The sequence below is a fragment of the Peromyscus leucopus genome, chromosome 8b (genome assembly GCF_004664715.2).
Source record: "Peromyscus leucopus breed LL Stock chromosome 8b, UCI_PerLeu_2.1, whole genome shotgun sequence".
Lineage (NCBI taxonomy): Eukaryota > Metazoa > Chordata > Mammalia > Rodentia > Cricetidae > Peromyscus > Peromyscus leucopus.
The window spans coordinates 41,201,738-41,220,527 of record NC_051086.1 but is presented as its reverse complement, the minus strand read 5'-3'; the positions used below and the strand labels follow the sequence as shown (position 1 = coordinate 41,220,527).

The 18,790-nt window shown below is 40.3% G+C and overlaps 1 protein-coding gene across 1 annotated transcript; it reads left to right on the top strand.

Annotated features, from left to right (window-relative positions):
• Positions 1-8,130: 8,130 nt before the first annotated feature.
• On the top strand, positions 8,131-9,087 carry LOC114686461 (olfactory receptor 2T29-like). Its single transcript, XM_028861138.1, has one exon. It carries the CDS (start codon positions 8,131-8,133, stop codon positions 9,085-9,087), a length of 957 nt encoding a protein of 318 aa, XP_028716971.1.
• Positions 9,088-18,790: the final 9,703 nt, after the last annotated feature.

Genomic DNA, 18,790 nt, shown 5'->3' with positions numbered 1-18,790 from the left:
ATGAATTCTCTAATGTGTGTGTAGTTATCCACTTGAATTTGTCAGTATTCTAGGATTACCCATTATTTCACTTAATTAGGGCCAAAGAAAAACTGATTTTTTTTCTTCCCCTGTTAGGTAGAGTGCACAGAGGAATGGATGCATGAGAGATGGCAGAGCCCATAGCTGGGTCTGGCCAGTGAGTGAGGTCCTTTCTCTATGTTCTTCCTGATCATTGGGACCAACTTGTGAGATGAAGATGCTCTGACCAAAAACAGAACTTCTCAGTGTCACATGATCCTTAGGGTAAAGGAGCTTCAATGTCATAGATTTCTTTTGCCACATTATATTCAATTAGCTTTCTAAGTAAAGATAATATGGAATATATCTCTGAGATTTCAAAAACTCTAAGTTGGATCCTTAGCTCATAGATTTCAGTCTTAGTTCAAACCTCAGGGTAAAATATACTTTTAAAAGAAATTTGATTTCCCTTGGAAGCGCTGGGTTATGATAGTCTAGGGGAATGATCCTACACACTGTGGTCCTTCTGGATGAAGGACCTGGATACTTCATGACCCTGAAATGTGGTAGTTTCACTAGGAGTTATGATAGTTCTAACCACAGATATGAATTCTGTTTTGAAATTTTCTTAAATTACAGGTAAATTATAAACCTCAGATCTGCAGGCACAGTGAGCCTCCTGTTAGCACAGTCAGGTTGAGGCACACATCACTGAGCATTCATTCCTAGGGCCACATGACACTAACCTCAAACATTCTTGGTTGCCTAGGAGACACCCACGAACATCATCATCCGGATGAGCAACTATACTGGACAGTCAGATTTCACCCTAGTGGGATTCTTCAGTCAATCCAAACACCCTGCTCTGCTTGTTGTGGTCACATTTGTGGTTTTCCTAATGGCCTTGTCTGGGAATGCCCTCCTGACCCTTCTGATACTGTGTGACACACCCCCCTCCACACACCCATGTAATTTTTCATCGGCCAGTTGTCTAACTAAGTAACACTAGCAGTTCAGAATTTTTCCTTCTGACTTCCCTATCTTATGACCAATTACATGGTTACAGTTCCTGCTAAGTGTTTTAAGAGCACACTGATACACAAAACACACATTTTTTTTCTGTCAAGGCCTCAGAAAGGTCTGTTCCTCCAAGGTCATTCAAGCAGGAGGAGCCACTGAGTCTTGTAGCCTATCTTTTACCAATTGTGCTGTGATTTGGGAATGGGTGAGGGACTTTCTGACCACAGCCTCCTTTGGAAGCACTGGGATCATGTCCCTCCATATTGAATCTCTTCCTTGCAGAATGTACACAGATTAGCATCCATCCCTTGGAGCCTCCAGGGCCTCCTGTTCTAGAAGACAGGTGACTCGCAGAACTGAACTTGAAAATTCCTATACTGTTCACACTCAGTGTGTGTACACTGGTGTCTGTCATCGGGCAGTCTCAATCAGTCTTATTGAATTACTTGGAGTTCCAGTGTATGTTTAACTGCCTTTTTGTTGATTCGTGGGGCTCTGATGTGTGTTCAGATTGTGTGTTCTCACTGGTATGCTGTTTCCTGAGGGGTGTTCTGTGTCTGAGGAAGTGGAGTGGCCCTTTATGAGAAAGACATCGCCTTTGCAGCATGGGAAGATTCTCATCCTTTGTTCTTGGTGGGATAGGTACATCATTTTAGCGTATTTGGTTTCTGAATCACTGCCTATTTTATTTGTAGTCTCTGAAAAACAAATCTATTTCAGTTATGTCTTATTGAAGTCTTTCCAGCTAGAAAGATGCTCTTATAGTCTTAGATCATGAAGCACCTGAGTTTGAAGATACAGAAAGCCTTGTTTTCTCTGTGTGGTTCAGCTACGTTCCATTTGGTATTATGCACTCAAACTTACATTTATCTATTACAATTGCCATTTTATTAAGCAGTTTTCATGCCACAGTAGATTAAACTTGTGTCTGATTTGCTGACTTTAAAAGGAATAATTTGGGCAGATATTATGAAAAGGAAAGGCCTTGCTTAATATATTTTTGGACTCTGTAGACAAAGGACAACTGGTAAACCTTGAAGTGGCTGTTGTACAGTGGTCGTGCACATGCTCACCATCATTTTTGAGGGAACGTTTCTGCTTCCCATACAGAGAGGGAGAGGTGGTAGGCCTTACTGCTCCACTTTGAAACATGAGCATTCACTTTCCCAAAGCGCTAGAGCAATAGTCCTCATTGCTAGAAGAATTGACTGCCTGTGGATTTCCCCTCTGCATTGTGTACATTATCATTGCTGCGCACCAGTTGTGACAGTGTTGAGAGGCTACCAGTTATATTGCTGTTAATAGCTATTTGTAGATTAGTATTAAAATGGTTTAATCCATTTTAAAGCTGTATGGATTTTTCTAAAGGAACAGCCATTTGCAATATGGGTTTTCATAGAGATTAAACCAATTATACATTTAGCAGTTGAGAGCACATGTTCATATAGCAATGTAAAAACACACTAATGAGTATTTGATAACCCATTAGCATAATTCATGTTGTACAGTAAATTACAATTACATCTTAATTTTGTTAATATTCATGTTAACAATAAAGTGACAGCCGGGCGTGGGCGACGCCTTTAATCCAGCACTCGGAGCAGAGCCAGGCGATCTCTGTGAGTCGAGGCCAGCCGGCTACCAAGTGACCAGGAAAGGCGCAAAGCTACACAGAGAAACCTCTCGAAAAAAAAAAAAAAAAAAACAAAAAAAAAAAAAAAAAAAAAAAAACAATAAAGTGACAAAAGCTCAAAAAAAAAAAAAAAAAAAAAAAAAGAAAGATGTCCTATAGCCCTATGGGACCTAGATGAACTTGAAGGATCAGGGTAAAAATACTGCCTCTTAATCCCTCCATCCACATGGGAATAGGCCTCTAAGTAGGGCCAATCAACACCCATAAGGTCAGTTGAACCAGTCTGGTCTGTTATTTTTAAATTTTGTATGACATTTGGAAGGGGAAATATTTTTTTGTCCACTAAGTCAGCTGTTGTAGATGATTCCAAGAGCAGATCAATAACTTCAGAGGCTTCTAATGATTTAAATAAATGTATGATTGAACTTTGACATTAAAATTTTGATTAATATCACTTAATGATCTTTATGGCTCCACTTAAAATATGTTACATAAGTTACTCAGACCTTCTGTAACCTGTTGAGGATTTTCAGCTTTGTATGTATTATTTGATTTTGGAAACATGTAGCCATCTTAATTTAGAGGTAAGAATATAGAAATGCATATAGAAATGTACTTTTTACAAAAATATCCTTATTGCTACTTCCTTGTAACATTAATGTCTATGAAGAAAAATGCACAAATACAAGTTGAATTCCTATTTGAAGGGAGCCAGTTACTTCAGACATTAGGGATAGCATGGAAAACATGAAGAAAATCAGAATTAGAAGCAGCCATTCTCTGGTCTCACTGACTGCCACTAAAGCTATAAACAGCTATGTGACAGTGGTGAGCCTCACTAAAGCCCTGAGATCCTTACAACACTTTGAACATAAAGGAAGAAAGACTTCCTGGCAAACTCTCTTCAGAAGGAGGCAGGTGAGATGCACAGGCAGGGACAGCACTTTTCCCATTGCCAGGGCATCACGAGGAACAACAGTCAGTCCTGTGTATTTGTGCTCAGATCACACTGTGCATAAGCTTCCCTTATTTCCATGGACTGATTCTGTTGCATTTTATAACGCATTCACTGTGTGTCATGGATTCATAACTTTTTAATTACATAGGCTTTGATTGTTTAATGACACTGGTATTTTTATTTCCTTTCTCCGACAAAGGTCCTCATGAATCAGTTTCCAGCCTTCACATTTCAAGCTGGAGAAATTCACACAGGACCTTGGTCATACAGGAGTGATGATCTGTCAGGCAGGCAGGTGATGTTGGGGTGGAATGTTGTCACTATGGTAGCTGCATGTGCCCCTTAATGTGGGTTAGATGCTGGATTCTCTAATCTACTGGTGGCCATGCCCTGACACCTTGCACACCTAAGACATCTGTGTCCTAATAGTGCTGAGTCAGCTACCTTGAGGGCTGGACACAGCCTGGAGTCCCACAGAGCCTCTGTTACCTACAGTTGATGCAGATGGACCAGACCAGCAGCAACAGGGAAAGTCCCCTTTTCTTCCATCTTCCCCGGCTAAATCCATTCAGAGCCTGCAATCAAACCAAGTATTGAAGGAGTCAAAATCCTGCTCCATCTGCAGGTTAAAGCTCTGGGAACATGGAAGGGCTGAGCTCAGGAGTGTGGCCTGATGAGCAGAGGACACTGTGTGACCAGAGGATGGAATGGAAACACCACATGACGTGGGAACTCGATTGGAAAACTTCTACACTCAGAAAAAGTACAGAGTAATCTGGCTGCAGGATCAAGAGTTCTGAGGTGGATCCATCTTCTTCCCTGTTGTGCATCGTCAACTACACAGTTTACACTTCACAGATGTGTGCAGTTTAAAGCAAGGTGTCATTCTCTAAAGTGTGACACTTGTCCCACGAATGGTAATATAAATATTCTCATTTTCATCTAAGCAATTTGTATTTGTGGTCATTCTATAATTTTCAGGTCACCATTTAAAGTGAAACGAACTGAAATGAGCATTTGTATGGAACACAGTTCCAATGAACATGGCTTCTGACTGAGCAGAACACAGCCATGACGTGATGGGGAGAAGGCAAGATGTTACATGAGACCAGTCTGGGACAAACTAGTAATGGGAACTGAACCCCAAGCTATGGACTCCACTCTTAAAAGATAACAGGTCACAAAAACTACTGACAGTTTATATGAACAGAGAGAGAGACAGAGACAGAGAGAGACTGAGAGGGAATAGAATTCTGCATAGTGAACAAGGGCCTGAACATAAATAACTGACTCATGTTGGACCAGATTACTCTTTATGATGGTGATAGTCCAGGCTATGGTTAATACTGGCTATGACTTTCCACTTTTAACAAAACTGAAGGGTAAATGAGCCTGTGGCAGAGGTTTCTGTCACCATCCCTGGCTCACTTAGTTACATTCTTCCTTAAAGTGCCACAGGGGAGTTATTAACACCATCTTTATCCGGGAATGAGCAGGGTCCAGCCAAGGATGATGTCACTTGCCTCCAGTTCCTTCTGCACTTAACCAGCACTGTCCCTTGGCTCCTATGACCCAGGCTGCATCTGCATCTGATGGTGAGTGGACCTGACAGGAGAGAATGCCCAGTACAGGGTGGACCCTAAACAGTCTGTTTGTTCTTCAAGAGGTTTGATTTATCATTTATTGTCTATTTTTATGTGGAGGAAAAAAATTCTGCCTACTTTTCTCTCATTTTTGGTGTTTTGAGACAGGGTTTCTCTGTGCAGCACTGGCTGTCCAGAACTTGCTTTGTAGACCAGGCTGCCCTTGAACTGAGAGATCTACCAGCCTCTGCCTCCCTAGTGCTGGATTAAAGGAGTGCACTGCCACAGCCAGCATCTTCCTGAAGCTTCCCTTTAGCAACGCTTACTGAGATTTTTTTTCCTAAGTTACCAATGAAGGAATATGTGTTTAACAGTTACACATACACACACACTACACACACACACACACACATACAGAGAGAGAGAGAGAGAGAGAGAGAGAGAGAGAGAGAGAGAGAGAGAGAGAGAGAGAGAGAACTTACCTTGATTTCATTGCTGACCACCTACCCCAGTCTCACAAGTGATAAGATTATAGTAGGCGTCTGCCAACACCCCACCCTTCCTTCTGTATTTTTGGTGTTCAGATTTCAATCCATTAGTTTTCCAAATTTTTTTTTTTTTGCTGTTTATTTAACTTCAATTGTGGGTAACAATTGGGGGTTATGTAATGTCAAAAATTCTTAATTTTATTTATGTCTCATCATATAAAACAGACTGTGGGTGGTCTAAACAGAAACTATACATTCCTGGGGAAATGGTGTTTCCCATAGAACCCATGCAGGTACTCACTCTGTGTCTACTCATAGGTTAAGCATTCATGCTGTGCGTTATTGGGTGATGTGAGGCAGATGCCCTGAGACCCTGAGCTTCTCCACTGTAAGGAGAAAACATAGTGACTCCTGTGGAAGCACAGGGTGGTTCAGGGATGCTGCTGGCTGGGGAGGATGCTTTGTTATTTGTCTGCATTCACCGTGAGTAATACCCAGTGTTAACATGCACCAAGCTCTTCACGTGAAATCAAACTCACAGAATGTGTAAGGGCAAGCCAGCTGCTGGTCCTGTGCATTGTGCAGACATCACCTTCCTGATCTCCCTGCTCTCTGGGTGCCTTGATGCCAGTGTTCCCCATTTAACAGAGTGTGCCACCTTCCCAGCACACCTCCTGCCCCTCACCTGCCCCTGACCTCCACTCACCAAGAAAACACTGGGCAGGGATTCTCATAGACTGTGGCAGCCTCCCTGGTCTTTGCTCTCTGTGTCCACAAATATGAATTAAGTCATCAGGTAACCTTAAGGTAAATGAGGAAAGCTTAAGTTTTAGAACTTATGTAAGTTTCCTTTCATGAATAAGCCTTCTTAAGATGGAAATCCATCATTTGTCTTCCTATCTCACAGTCTATTCATCTGTCTGTATCTCTGTCCATCTCCTCCCATAGGTCTCAGGTTTTTCTAACATTTACATGAAAGCATCAAGGACCCAGCATTTTTCTCTCCTCCATCAGCAGCTTGGCAGAACATGGCCCTTTAAGGACTTCAGTTTCAGGTGTGTTTTGTGTTTTTGTTTTTAGAATCCTGACAGAGATTAAAATGATCCTGAGACTTGTGACTGCTGTCTCAGCAGCCCCTCCCTTTAAACTATTGCTAATATGTCAGAAAGAGAAGATTTAATTTCCTTTTTTGGTAAGAGCTATCAAAATGCAATATCTACTAGTCAGAAAAAAAAAACTTTACAAATCTCCTCTCTTTGAGAAGTACATGAGGAAGAGGTGTTCACTGAGCCTTGTCAGAAAGGCTGGCTACATTCTGTCTGCTGTTGTTTCTCACTCTGTTGTACCTTTTTAAACCTTCAAATTTAATTCAGATATGTACTATTTTCCCAGCACAGATGGACACTAACTTTGTTTAATGCAATCAAAATTAATGTATCCTTGAATATACAGACAGACAGAAAGACAGAAACACACACACACACACACACACACACACACACACACACACACAATTGCAACTAAGACAGAAGCAGGCTGTGAGCATGAGCAGGGAAAATGCAGATTCACTGTCAGGGACATGTCATGGCTGTATTCTCTCTACTTCTCAGACTCAATGAAGAAGTGGCTGACAGTCCATAGAGATCTGCTGCCACAGCCTGGCCTGGCAACCAGCAGTGACTGCTGAATCCTCTGCCTCCTGCTGAAGTTTAGAATAAATGGTGAGGAGATGAATTTGGAGAAGCAGAGAACAGAAAAGGGTGAGAGTTCCCAATATCTCAGTCTAACCAGCATTAGAAGAGCAAGCATGTTCTATGTAATGCTGTATCTAAATTTTCATATGACTGTGTTTATGTGAATATATATTGAAAGAGCATTTATATAGCCAAACAAACATATGTAAGAAACTTATAATTTAATATTAAATGGAGAATAAGCCTTTTTTAGTTGTGATCTCTTACTATATTATTTTTAAAACCACATAATTCAATAAATATGAAAATTGGGAGTGCATCTCATAATGTGTCAATATTAAAAGGAAATTCAAAATGACTCTTAAGAATAACTTTATTCATTAACTTTCTTAATAATGAGTTTGCTTATTTACATTGGATTTTAATATTATTTTTTTGTTTGTTTTTTTGGTTAGTGATTCACTATTTTTGTTACTAGCAAAAAAATTATCCTGAAAATTTCAAGAACTTTTTGATAGAGGACAATATTTTTCATCAGGAAAAAATCATGACCATGAACCATGGTAGCTTAAGTCTGAGTTGTAATGGCTATAAACACAAGTGTGAATTCTTGCTTTTTTAAATGGCTTAATTTAGGTAGATTGTGATTCACAGATCTATAGGCCGAGGGAACATTCTTAGTACATTAGGCTTGTGCTAATATCAGTAAGCAGCCACTAACCCCAAATCATTCCTGGTTGCCTAGGAGACACCCATGGACATCACCACCTGGATGAGCAACTACACTGGACAGTCAGATTTCACCCTGGTCGGATTATTCAGTCAATCCAAACACCCTGCTCTGCTTGCTATGGTCACATTTGTGGTTTTCCTGATGGCCTTGTCTGGGAATGCCCTACTGATCCTTCTGATACACTTTGACACCCGCCTCCACACACCCATGTACTTTTTCATCAGGCAGTTGTCCCTCATGGACATCATATACATTTCTGTCACTGTGCCCAAGATGCTCATTGATCAGGTTCTTGGGAGCCACAAGATCTCAGCAGCTGCCTGTGGGATACAGATGTTCCTGTACCTGACACTAGTAGGTTCAGAATATTTCCTTCTGGCTGCCATGTCTTATGACCGCTATGTGGCCATCTGCCACCCACTCCGTTATCCTGTCCTCATGAACCATAGAGTGTGTCTCCTTCTGATGTCTGTCTGTTGGTTCCTGGGATCCCTGGATGGCTTCATGCTCACTCCTGTCACCATGACCTTCCCATTCTGTGGATCCCATGAGATCCATCACTTTTTCTGTGAGGTCCCCGCTGTGACAAAGCTGTCCTGTTCAGACACCCAGCTCTATGAAACTCTCATGTACCTTTGCTGTGTGCTCATGCTTCTCATCCCCGTGACAGTCATATCAAGCTCCTATTCATCCATCCTCCTCACTGTTCACAGGATGAACTCAGCAGAGGGCAGAAAGAAGGCCCTGGTCACCTGCTCCTCCCACATGACTGTGGTCATCCTCTTCTATGGTGCTGCTGTCTACACCTACATGCTCCCTGCCTCCTTCCACACCCCTGCGAAAGACATGGTGGTGTCTGTGTTTTACACAATACTCACCCCTCTGTTGAACCCACTAATCTACAGTCTGAGGAATAAGAATGTCACAGAGGCCCTGAAGAAACTCTTAGGTGTGGAACTCCTTTTCAAGAAACAATAAAGTAAATAATTTGGAATGAACAATTTCTCTCCTTGTCTTTGTACATCTGTTGATTTATGTCTCATGCTGATGTTATTCCTTATCCATCATGTCTCATCACATAGTCAGCCCTTTTGAAGAATTCTATCTCTATTCTGAAAATTTCTTCATTGATAAGCTTCTTGTATATTCACCATCTTCATTTGTATCTTTTAAATGTTACATTTTATGAATTAATTGTGGCTGTTTAATTTTGTGTGACAATAGTCTTATCACTCCAAAGGTATGTCATATTGAGAAATAAATGGTCATGAGTTGTTCAACTGATAAAAGATAGAGTAAGTTGGAAGAAGAGTGGTTACCAAGAAATGAATGGAGATAAATGGCATATTGAATAAATTCTGCTTGTTTTCTTGATAATTTATGTACATTTCAAATATGATAAAAATAAAGAACAAGATACAGTTATATTATTTCAGCTCCTTTGTATAGTATAATAGATATAGTGGTCCAAAGAAATTAAAATCTGGGTAGTACAAGTGGCCCAGATTGTTTCAAATTGTCAGCAGAGCTGTATTAGCATGTAAATGTACTTATGTATGCCTCAGAAACCAACCACAGCTCTCACTTCAAGGGAATGAGGAATAGGTTATCCTTGAACCTAATGTGAGTGACCATGGCCCAGAAACACACACTCGGGTTGTCCTAACGACATGGTCCAAAGTTTCATGGAAAGTTACAAAGCACACAGAAGTCATGAGTCATAACTCAAGGCATTTTTCAATAACACTTGTGGACCAATCAGGGGTTCAGGTTGTAGCAAAGTGGGAAAATCTGTGCTATGATTCTCAGATGTTGTCTGGTGACATGGAAAGCTTCTACTCTGAGTAAGCCATTCTAATCATCAATACATCCCAGAAGATTTCACCTGCCTCATTTACAGAACATTCACAGTGATTCTGGCTCAGAAACTGAAGCTGGCAATGAATGACTTATATGGGTGCTCTAAACTCTTGGGGCCATTTGGCTTTGTACCTTAATGTTCTAACACTCCATTAGAACTCCTTGGGCGTCTAATAAGTTGGTAAATCTTGCACAATTTATTTTTGTTTTTGTGCATTTGCTTGTTTGTTGGGGAATATTATTTTAAGGTGTGTTCTGTTTATGTTGCATTTGTTTAACTCTGTGAAGCTGTGTTTAAGGTAAGATTTACAGAAGTAAGAGAATGGGAAAAACCCAGAGGCAAAAGGTAAATGGGATAATTTAAAGTTAAGGAAAGCTGGCAAGAAACAAGCCAAGATAAGGCTGGGTGTTTATAATTAAGAATATGCCTCTTTGTGTATTTGAGAGCTGGGCGGTGGGCCCTACAAAAGAATTGATTGTTGTCTGTTTATTTGTTTGATTTTGTTAATCTTTAACATGTCTATGTCTTTGTCCTCTGGGAACTTCAGTGTAGTGTCCCCTGTTGATCAAGCTTGACATTCGGTGCATGAAGAGGCCAAGTGTTCTCTTATGACCTGTGGTGAGGAAGCTCATTCCTAGGTGTCAGGACAATCAGGGCGGCAGTCTTTAGGAGAGAGAGGTAGCTGCCTAAGCCATTCTGATCTGGGACTGATTTGTTCCCACTCTCTGTATCTGACATAGCATTTACATGAGACACAACATGTTACAGGAATGTTGTACCTGAAATTAAATTATCAAGAATACAGTAAAGAAAGTAAAAGTAGCAAATGAGAGAATGGGTTTCTTAATTGATGAAAACTAAAATCACCTCTCAAACAGGCTTCCTGTATACTTCCTCTTTGCCATTTAGTTATTTGTACTCCATGAATCATTTTACTTGATGATTAGAATACTTGAAATAATTTAATTGCCTGTAACTCTGCTTTCTTTTGGCCTGTTTGGTTTCATAGCTGTAATTTTGTAGAGAGTTGATAGTTCTAATTTAAGAAAGATTGTTCTTCAGTTTCTGAATGTTTGTCATTCTTATTTATATGTCATTATCATTTGTTTTGTTACATTAATATTACATCAGATTGAGTATTTGGGAGATAAATATAAAACCACACTGTAGAAGAATTCAGACAATAACATGGTATCATTTTCACTCCTTTCCTAGCAAAACTGTCTTTTCCCCATGTACCAAATATTGTTGTTGATAAGGATAGAAAGAAGAAGACAAATTCATAAGAAGCTGGAATTCCATAGGTTATTGTGGACATAACTCAATCATTTTTGCCACAATCAGAGAGAGAAATGCTGTGTTTAAAGTGATGTACTGTTCTTTTGTAATACTTCCACCTCCAGAATCAATCATTGTCTCAAGGTCTTTTCTCAAAGCAAACCTCATTTCTGAAGGGTAATTACATGTCAGCTCCTTTCCTGAAGCAGCCACTACTGTTCCTTTCTTATATCTAACAATTTCACCTAAAAATACCATCAATTCTACAGCCACACCACCCTGGGTCCATCCCTCACATGTCTCACTGTGAAGGACAAAAGAGTTCACTAGATGGAGGCTTGTGTAAGTTCATCTATTTTTGACTTTTGGAAGTTTCTTTGATATTAAGATCTTTGTACATTTACCTGATGACTAACTCAACAGGACAGAACAAGAGCACAGAGTGGGGAAAGGGTCTGGAAGTGAGACCACAGCCACTCCACCTTCCATTACTTCGCATTGCTCATACATTTTCACACAACTGCAACACACAGTGGCTTCTTAGTTGCTCATGAATCCACCTCTCCATAAGCCGTGGTTGTTCTAAAATTGTTCTAGTTTTTAGTTGACACCAGAGTGTAGTTTCTTTCCTCTCATAAAACTCAACAAATGCTTGCTGTGGTTTTTGGATGTGTGTTAATACATTTGTTTTGTTTAAAAATAAAATGTTTCTTAATTTAAGCTCTCATTCTTTTTTTATTTTAATTTTTTTTAAATTTTTTAATTTTTAATTTTTTTTTTTTTTGGTTTTTCGAGACAGGGTTTCTCTGTGTAGCTTTGCGCTTTTCCTGGAACTCACTTGGTAGCCCAGGCTGGCCTCGAACTCACAGAGATCCGCCTGCCTCTGCCTCGAGTGCTGGGATTAAAGGCGTGCGCCACACCGCCCGGCTCTTTTTTTTTTATTTTATTTTACAATGCTATTCAGTTCTACATAACAGCCACAGATTTCCTTGTTCTCCCCCTTCCTGCCCCCTCCCCTCCCCCCCAGCACACCCCCCTTTCCCACCACCTCCAGATCAAGGCCACCCCCGAGGACTGAGATCGACCTGATAGACTCAGTCCAGGCAGGTCCAGTCCCCTCCTCCCAGATTGAGCCAAGCATCCCTGTATAAGTCCCAGGTTTCAAACAGCTATCTCACACAGCGAGTCCAGGACCTGGTACCACTGCCTAGATGCCTCCCAAACAGATCAAGCCAATCAACTGTCTCACCTATCAGAGGGCCTGATCCAGTTGGGGGCCCCTCAGCCTTTGGTTCATAGTTCATGTGTTTCCATTCGTTTGGCTATTTGTCCCTGTGCTTTATCCAACCTTGGTTTCAACAATTTTCGCTCATATAAACCCTCCTCTTTCTTGCTAATTAGACTCCAAGCCCTCCACCTGGGGCCTAGCCATGGATGTCTGCATCCAGATTCCTAATTACTTGGATGGGGTTTCTGGCACAACTCTTAGGGTGTTTGGCCATCCCATCACCAGAGTAGGTCAGTCCCGGCTGTCTCTTGGCCATTGCCAGCAGACACTTTATGCTGGAGAGGATGTGGAACTCGGGAACCTCCTCCACTGCTGGTGGGAATGTAAGCTTGTAAAACCACTTTGGAAATCAATATGGCGCTTTCTTAGAAAATTGGGAATCAATCTCCCCCAAGATCCAGCTATACCACTCTTGGGCATATACCCAAGAAATGCTCAATCATACCACAAGAGCACTTGCTCAGCTATGTTTATATCAGCATTGTTTGTAATAGCCAAAACCTGGAAACAACCTAGATGCCCTTCAACTGAAGAATGGATAAATAAATTGTGGCACATATACACAATGGAATACTACTCAGCAGAGAAAAACAATGACATCATGAGGTTTGCAGACAAATGGATGGATCTAGAAAAAATCATCCTGAGTGAGGTAACCCAGACTCAGAAAGACAAATATGGTATGTACTCACTCATAGGAGGATACTAGATGTGGAACAAGGATGACTGGACTGCTACTCACATCACCAGTGAGGCTACCTGGAAAACAGGAGCCCAAGAAAGACACGGGGATCACCCAATGACGGAGAAATGGCTGAGATCTACATGAACAGCCTGGACACGAGTGGGAGCAATGAACGGCGAGGGTCGAGGGAAAGAGAGTGGGAGATCCCACCTGGATCAAGAACAGAGAGGGAGAACAAGGAATAGAAGACCATGGTAAATGAAGACCACATGAGAAAAGAAAGAAACAAAATGCTAAAGAGGCTCACTGAAATCCACAAAGATACCCCCACATAAGCTCTCATTCTTTAAAAAGAAAAGAAAAAGAAATTCTAGTGGTCCCTGCCCCCTCACCAAGAAAACAGCCCCTTGTGACACCAGTTAAAACCAGTCATAAACCCACCCTGCACCTTTGGGAACAGGTAAGACCCCATCTCTGGACTGGGCAGACCAGGTTTCTATCCTGTAGGCCCCAGAAGTACAATCTGTACCCCTCCCCCAAGCCTGGAGCCTCAGGGACCAGACAGCTGCCTCTTCCCCTGCCCCCTCATCAAGAAAACAGCCCCCCGTGACACCTGTGACCACCTGAGTCATATGCTCTCCCTGCACTAATTGGGAACAGATAAAGCCCTATCTCTGGACTAGTCAGACCAGGTCACTAACCCCTACTGTTGGGATTCTGCTGAGCTCCAACTGCATGACTACACATGTGCAGTTAGGAGCTAGACAAGGGGTCTTGCATCTTATGTCATCAGTGTGTGCTGGCGATTATGTACACATGACGTGGTCATGCAATCTGCACATGTATGACATAGCTCCATAAGCCCACCTGCACCTTAAAGAGCTGTGACTCAGACCCCACCCCCTCTCTCTATTCTGTTCTCTCTTCCCTCCACCATCTTTCTCTCTCTTTCTCTCACTGTATGTGTTCCTTCCCTAGGACTGGTTTTCTTGTTCCCCCACCACACCCTTCTTCCTCCTAATTAAGCTCTGATACTAATACTGGGTTTTGTTATGACCTTTCCACTCACTAACCAGTGCTGGTAAGCAGTGCCACTCATCATTCTAACACCCAGGCCCCAGGGGCACATTCTGTGCCCCCCAAGCCATTGAAGCCCTAGGGACTAGTCAGCTGCCTCTTCTCCCACCCCCTCTTCAAAAAAACAGCCCCCTGTGACACTAGTGACCACCAGAAACCTAACCCCACCCTGTACCAACTGGGAATAGGTAAGCCCCCATCTTAGGAATGGGCAGACCAGGTCCCTAGCCCCTAGGCCCCGGGGGCACATTCCATGTCCCTCCCTCAAAGTCATTGGAGACCCAGGGACCAGCCAGCTGCCTTTTCCCCTGCTCCATCACCAAGAAAACAGGTCCCACCCTGCACTGTTTAGAAATAGCTGCTCCTTGAGACAGAGCCCACTGGTGCCCATCAGACTAAGATCTAGGACACAGAATCCACCAGCACCAATTGGACCAAGAGCCCAGATTAGACTAAGAGCTCCCATTAGACCAAGAATATTAATTGGACCAAAAGAGGCTCCCTCAGACACTGACAGCACTTGCACAGAGTGGAGGAAGAGATGGGTAGACACCAGTGCAAAAATACAGTCAACAACATAAAGACCAATATGGCACCATCAGAACCTAGTGGTGCTACATCAGGAAGACCTGAACATCCCAAAGCAGAAGAAGCAGAAGATATCGACCTTAAAATTACTTTTAAAAGATGATAGAGGCATGTAAAGAAGAAATAAAAATTTCCCTTAAAGAATTCAAAGAAAAGACAAATAAAAAATTGGAAGAAATCAATAAATCCCTTAAAGAAAGCCAAGAAAAACAATTAAACAGGTGAATGAAACAGTCCTAGATTTGAAAACTGAAACAGAGGCAATAAAGAAGACACAAACTGAGGGAATTCTGGAAATGGAAAATCTGAGTAAACAAACAGGAACTATAGATGCAAGCATCACCAACAGAATGGAAGAGATGGAAGAAAGGATCTCTGGCATTGAAGATACAATAGATGAAATAGATTCATCAGTCAAAGAAAACACTAAAGCCAAAAACGTCATAGCACAAAATGTCCATGGAAATTTGGGACATCATGAAAAGACCAAACCTAAGAATAATAGGGATAGAAGAAGGAGAAAAATACCAACTCAAAGGGACAGAAAATATATTCAACAAAACCATAGAAGAAAACTTTCCCAACCTAAAGAAGGAAATGCCTATGAAAGTATAAGAAGCTTACAGAACACCATATAGAGTGAATAAAAAAAAGTACCCTCACCACATAAAAACCAGACCACTAAACTTACAGAATAAAGAAAAAATATTAAGAGCTGCAGAGGATAAATGGCCAAGTAACATATAAAGGCAAACCCATCAAAATAACACCTGACTTCTCAATGGAGACACTGAAGGCCAGAAGATCCTGGGCAGATATTATGCAAACACTAAGAGACCATGGATGCCAACCCAGACTATTATATCCAGCAAAACTCTCAATCACTGTATACAGAGTAAACAAAATATTCCAAGATAAACCAAATTTAAATAATACCTATCAACAAATCCAGCCCTACAGAAATCACTAGAAGGAAAAAACTAACCTAAGAAAGTTAGATACACCCATGAAAACACAGGCAATAGATCCCACACCAACAAATACCAAAGAAGAGAAACATACAACACTACCAACAAAAAATAACAGGAATTAACAATCACTGGTCATAAATATCTATTAATATCAATGGTCTGAATAACCTCCTGTATTTTATCAGACCACCATAGTTAAGTTAGATTTCAACAACAACAAAAATTACAGAAAGCCTACAATCTCATGGAAACTGAATAATGCCCAACTGAATCACCAATGGTCAAGGAAGAAATAAAGAAAAAAATTAAAGATTTCCTAGAATTCAATGAAAATTAAAGTACAACATATCCAAATATATGGGACACTATGAAATTGTTGCTAAGAGGAAAATTCATGGTACTAAATGCACACATAAAGAAGGTGGAAAAATCTTATACTAGCAACTTAACAGCACACCTGAAAGCTCTAGAACAAATTGAAACAAACTCACCAGGAGGAATTGACATCAGGAAATAAACAAATTGAGGGCTGAAATTAATGAAATAGAAACAGGGAGAACAATACAAAGAATCAATGAAACAAAGAGTTGGTTCTTTCAAAAAATCAACCAGATAGACAAGCCGTCATCTAAATTAACCAAAAGGCAGAGAGAGAGAGAAAGAGAGAGAGAGAGAGAAAGAGAGAGAAAGAGAGAGAGAGAGAGAGAGAGAGAGAGAGAGAGAGAGAGAGAGAAATCCAGATCAACAAAAAGAAATGAAATGGTAGACATAACAGCAGACAATGAAGAAATACAGAGAATCATCAGGTCATACTTCAAAAACTTGTACTCCACAAAATCTGAAAATCTGAAAGAAATTGACAATTTTCTGGATAGGTACAACATACCAAAGTTAAATCAAGACCAGATAAACTATTTAAATAGACCAATAACCCCTAAGGAAATAGAAAGAGTCATTAAAATTCTCCCAACCAAAAAAACAAAAACAAAAAACAAAACAAAACAAAAAAAACAGGACCACATGGTTTCAGCGCAGAATTCTACCAGATTTTTAAAGAAGAGATAATTTCAATAGTCTTCAAATTGTTCCACACAACAGAAACAGAAGGAACATTACCAAACTCTACTTATGAGGCAACAAATTACCCTGAATCCCAAGCCAAACAAAGATGCAACAAAGAAAAAGAATTACAGACCAATTGCCATCATGAACATTGATGCAAAAATGCTAAATAAAATATCAGCAAACCAAATCTAAAAACACATCAAAAAAAATTATCCATCATGATCAAGTAGGCTTCATCCCAGAAATGCAAGGTTGGTTCAACATACAAAGGTCTGTCAATGTAATACACCATATAAAGAAACTGAAAGAAAAAAAAAACACATTATCATCTCATTAGATGCTGAAAAACACTTTGACAAAATCCAACACCTCTTCATAATAAACTTTCTAGAGAGATCAGGAATACAAGGAACATACCTAATATAATAAAAGGCAATTTACAGCAAGCCAACAGCCAACATCAAATTAAATGGAGAGAAACTCAATGCGATACCACTAAAATCAGGAACTAGACAAGGCTGTCCACTCTTCCCATATTTATGCAATATAGTACTTGAAGTTCTAGATAGAGCAATGAGACAAAGAAGGCGATCAATGGGATAGAAATTGAAACGGAAAAAGTCAAACTTTCCCTATTAGCAGACAATATGATAGTATACATAAGTGACCCCAAAAATTCTACCAGGGAAATTCTACAGCTGATAAATTCCTTTAGTAATGTGGCTAGATACAAGATTAACTCAAAAAACTCAGTAGCCCTCCTATATACAAAAGGGGCTGAGAAAGAAATCAGAGAAAAATTACCCTTTACAATAGCCACAGATAATATAAAATATCTTGGGGTAACTCTAACTAAGCAAGTGAAGAACCTGTTTGATAAGGACTTTACATCTCTGAAGAAAAAAATTGAAGAAGATATCAGAAAATGGAAAGATCTATCATGCTAATGGATAGGTAGGATTAACATGGTAAAAATGTCAATCTTATGAAAAATAATCTACAGATTCAATGCAATTCCCATCAAAATCCCAACACAATTCTTCACAGACTTGGAAAGAACAATATTCAACTTCATATGGAAAAAAACCCAGGATAGCCAAAAGAATCCTGTAAAATAAAACAACCTCTGGAGGCATCACTATCCCTGACTTCAAGCTCTACTATAGAGCTACAGCAATAAAACAGCTTGGTACTGGCATAAAAACCAACATGTGGACCAATGGAATTGAAGTGAAGACCCTGACATTAATCCACACACATATGAACATCTGATTTTTGACAAAGAAGCCAAAACTGTACCATGGGGAAAAAAAAGAGAGCATTTTCAGCAAATGGTGCTTGCATAACTGGATGTCAGCATGTAGAAGATTGCAAATAGATCTTTATCTATGGTCATGCAGAAAACTCAAGTCCAAGTGAATCAAAGACCTCAACATAAATCCAGTTACACTGAACCTGATAGAAGAGAAAGCAAAAAGTAATCTTGAACGCTTTGGCACAGGAGACCACTTCGTGAATATAACACCAGTAGCACAGACACTGAGATCAACAATTAATAAATGGAACCTCTTGAAACTGAGAAGCTTTTGTAGGACAAAGGACATGGTCAATAAGACAAAATGACAGCCTACAGAATGGGAAAAGAAATCTTCACCAACCCCACATCTGACCAAAGGATGGTCTCTAGAATATATAAAGAACTCAAGAAACAAGACATCAAAATACTTAACAATCCAATTAAAAAGTGGGCTACAGAGCTAAACTGAGAATTCTCAACAGAAGAATCTCAAATGGCTGAAAGACATTTAAGGAATTGCTCAACATCCTTAGTCATCAGGGAAATGGACATCAAAATGACTCTGAGATAC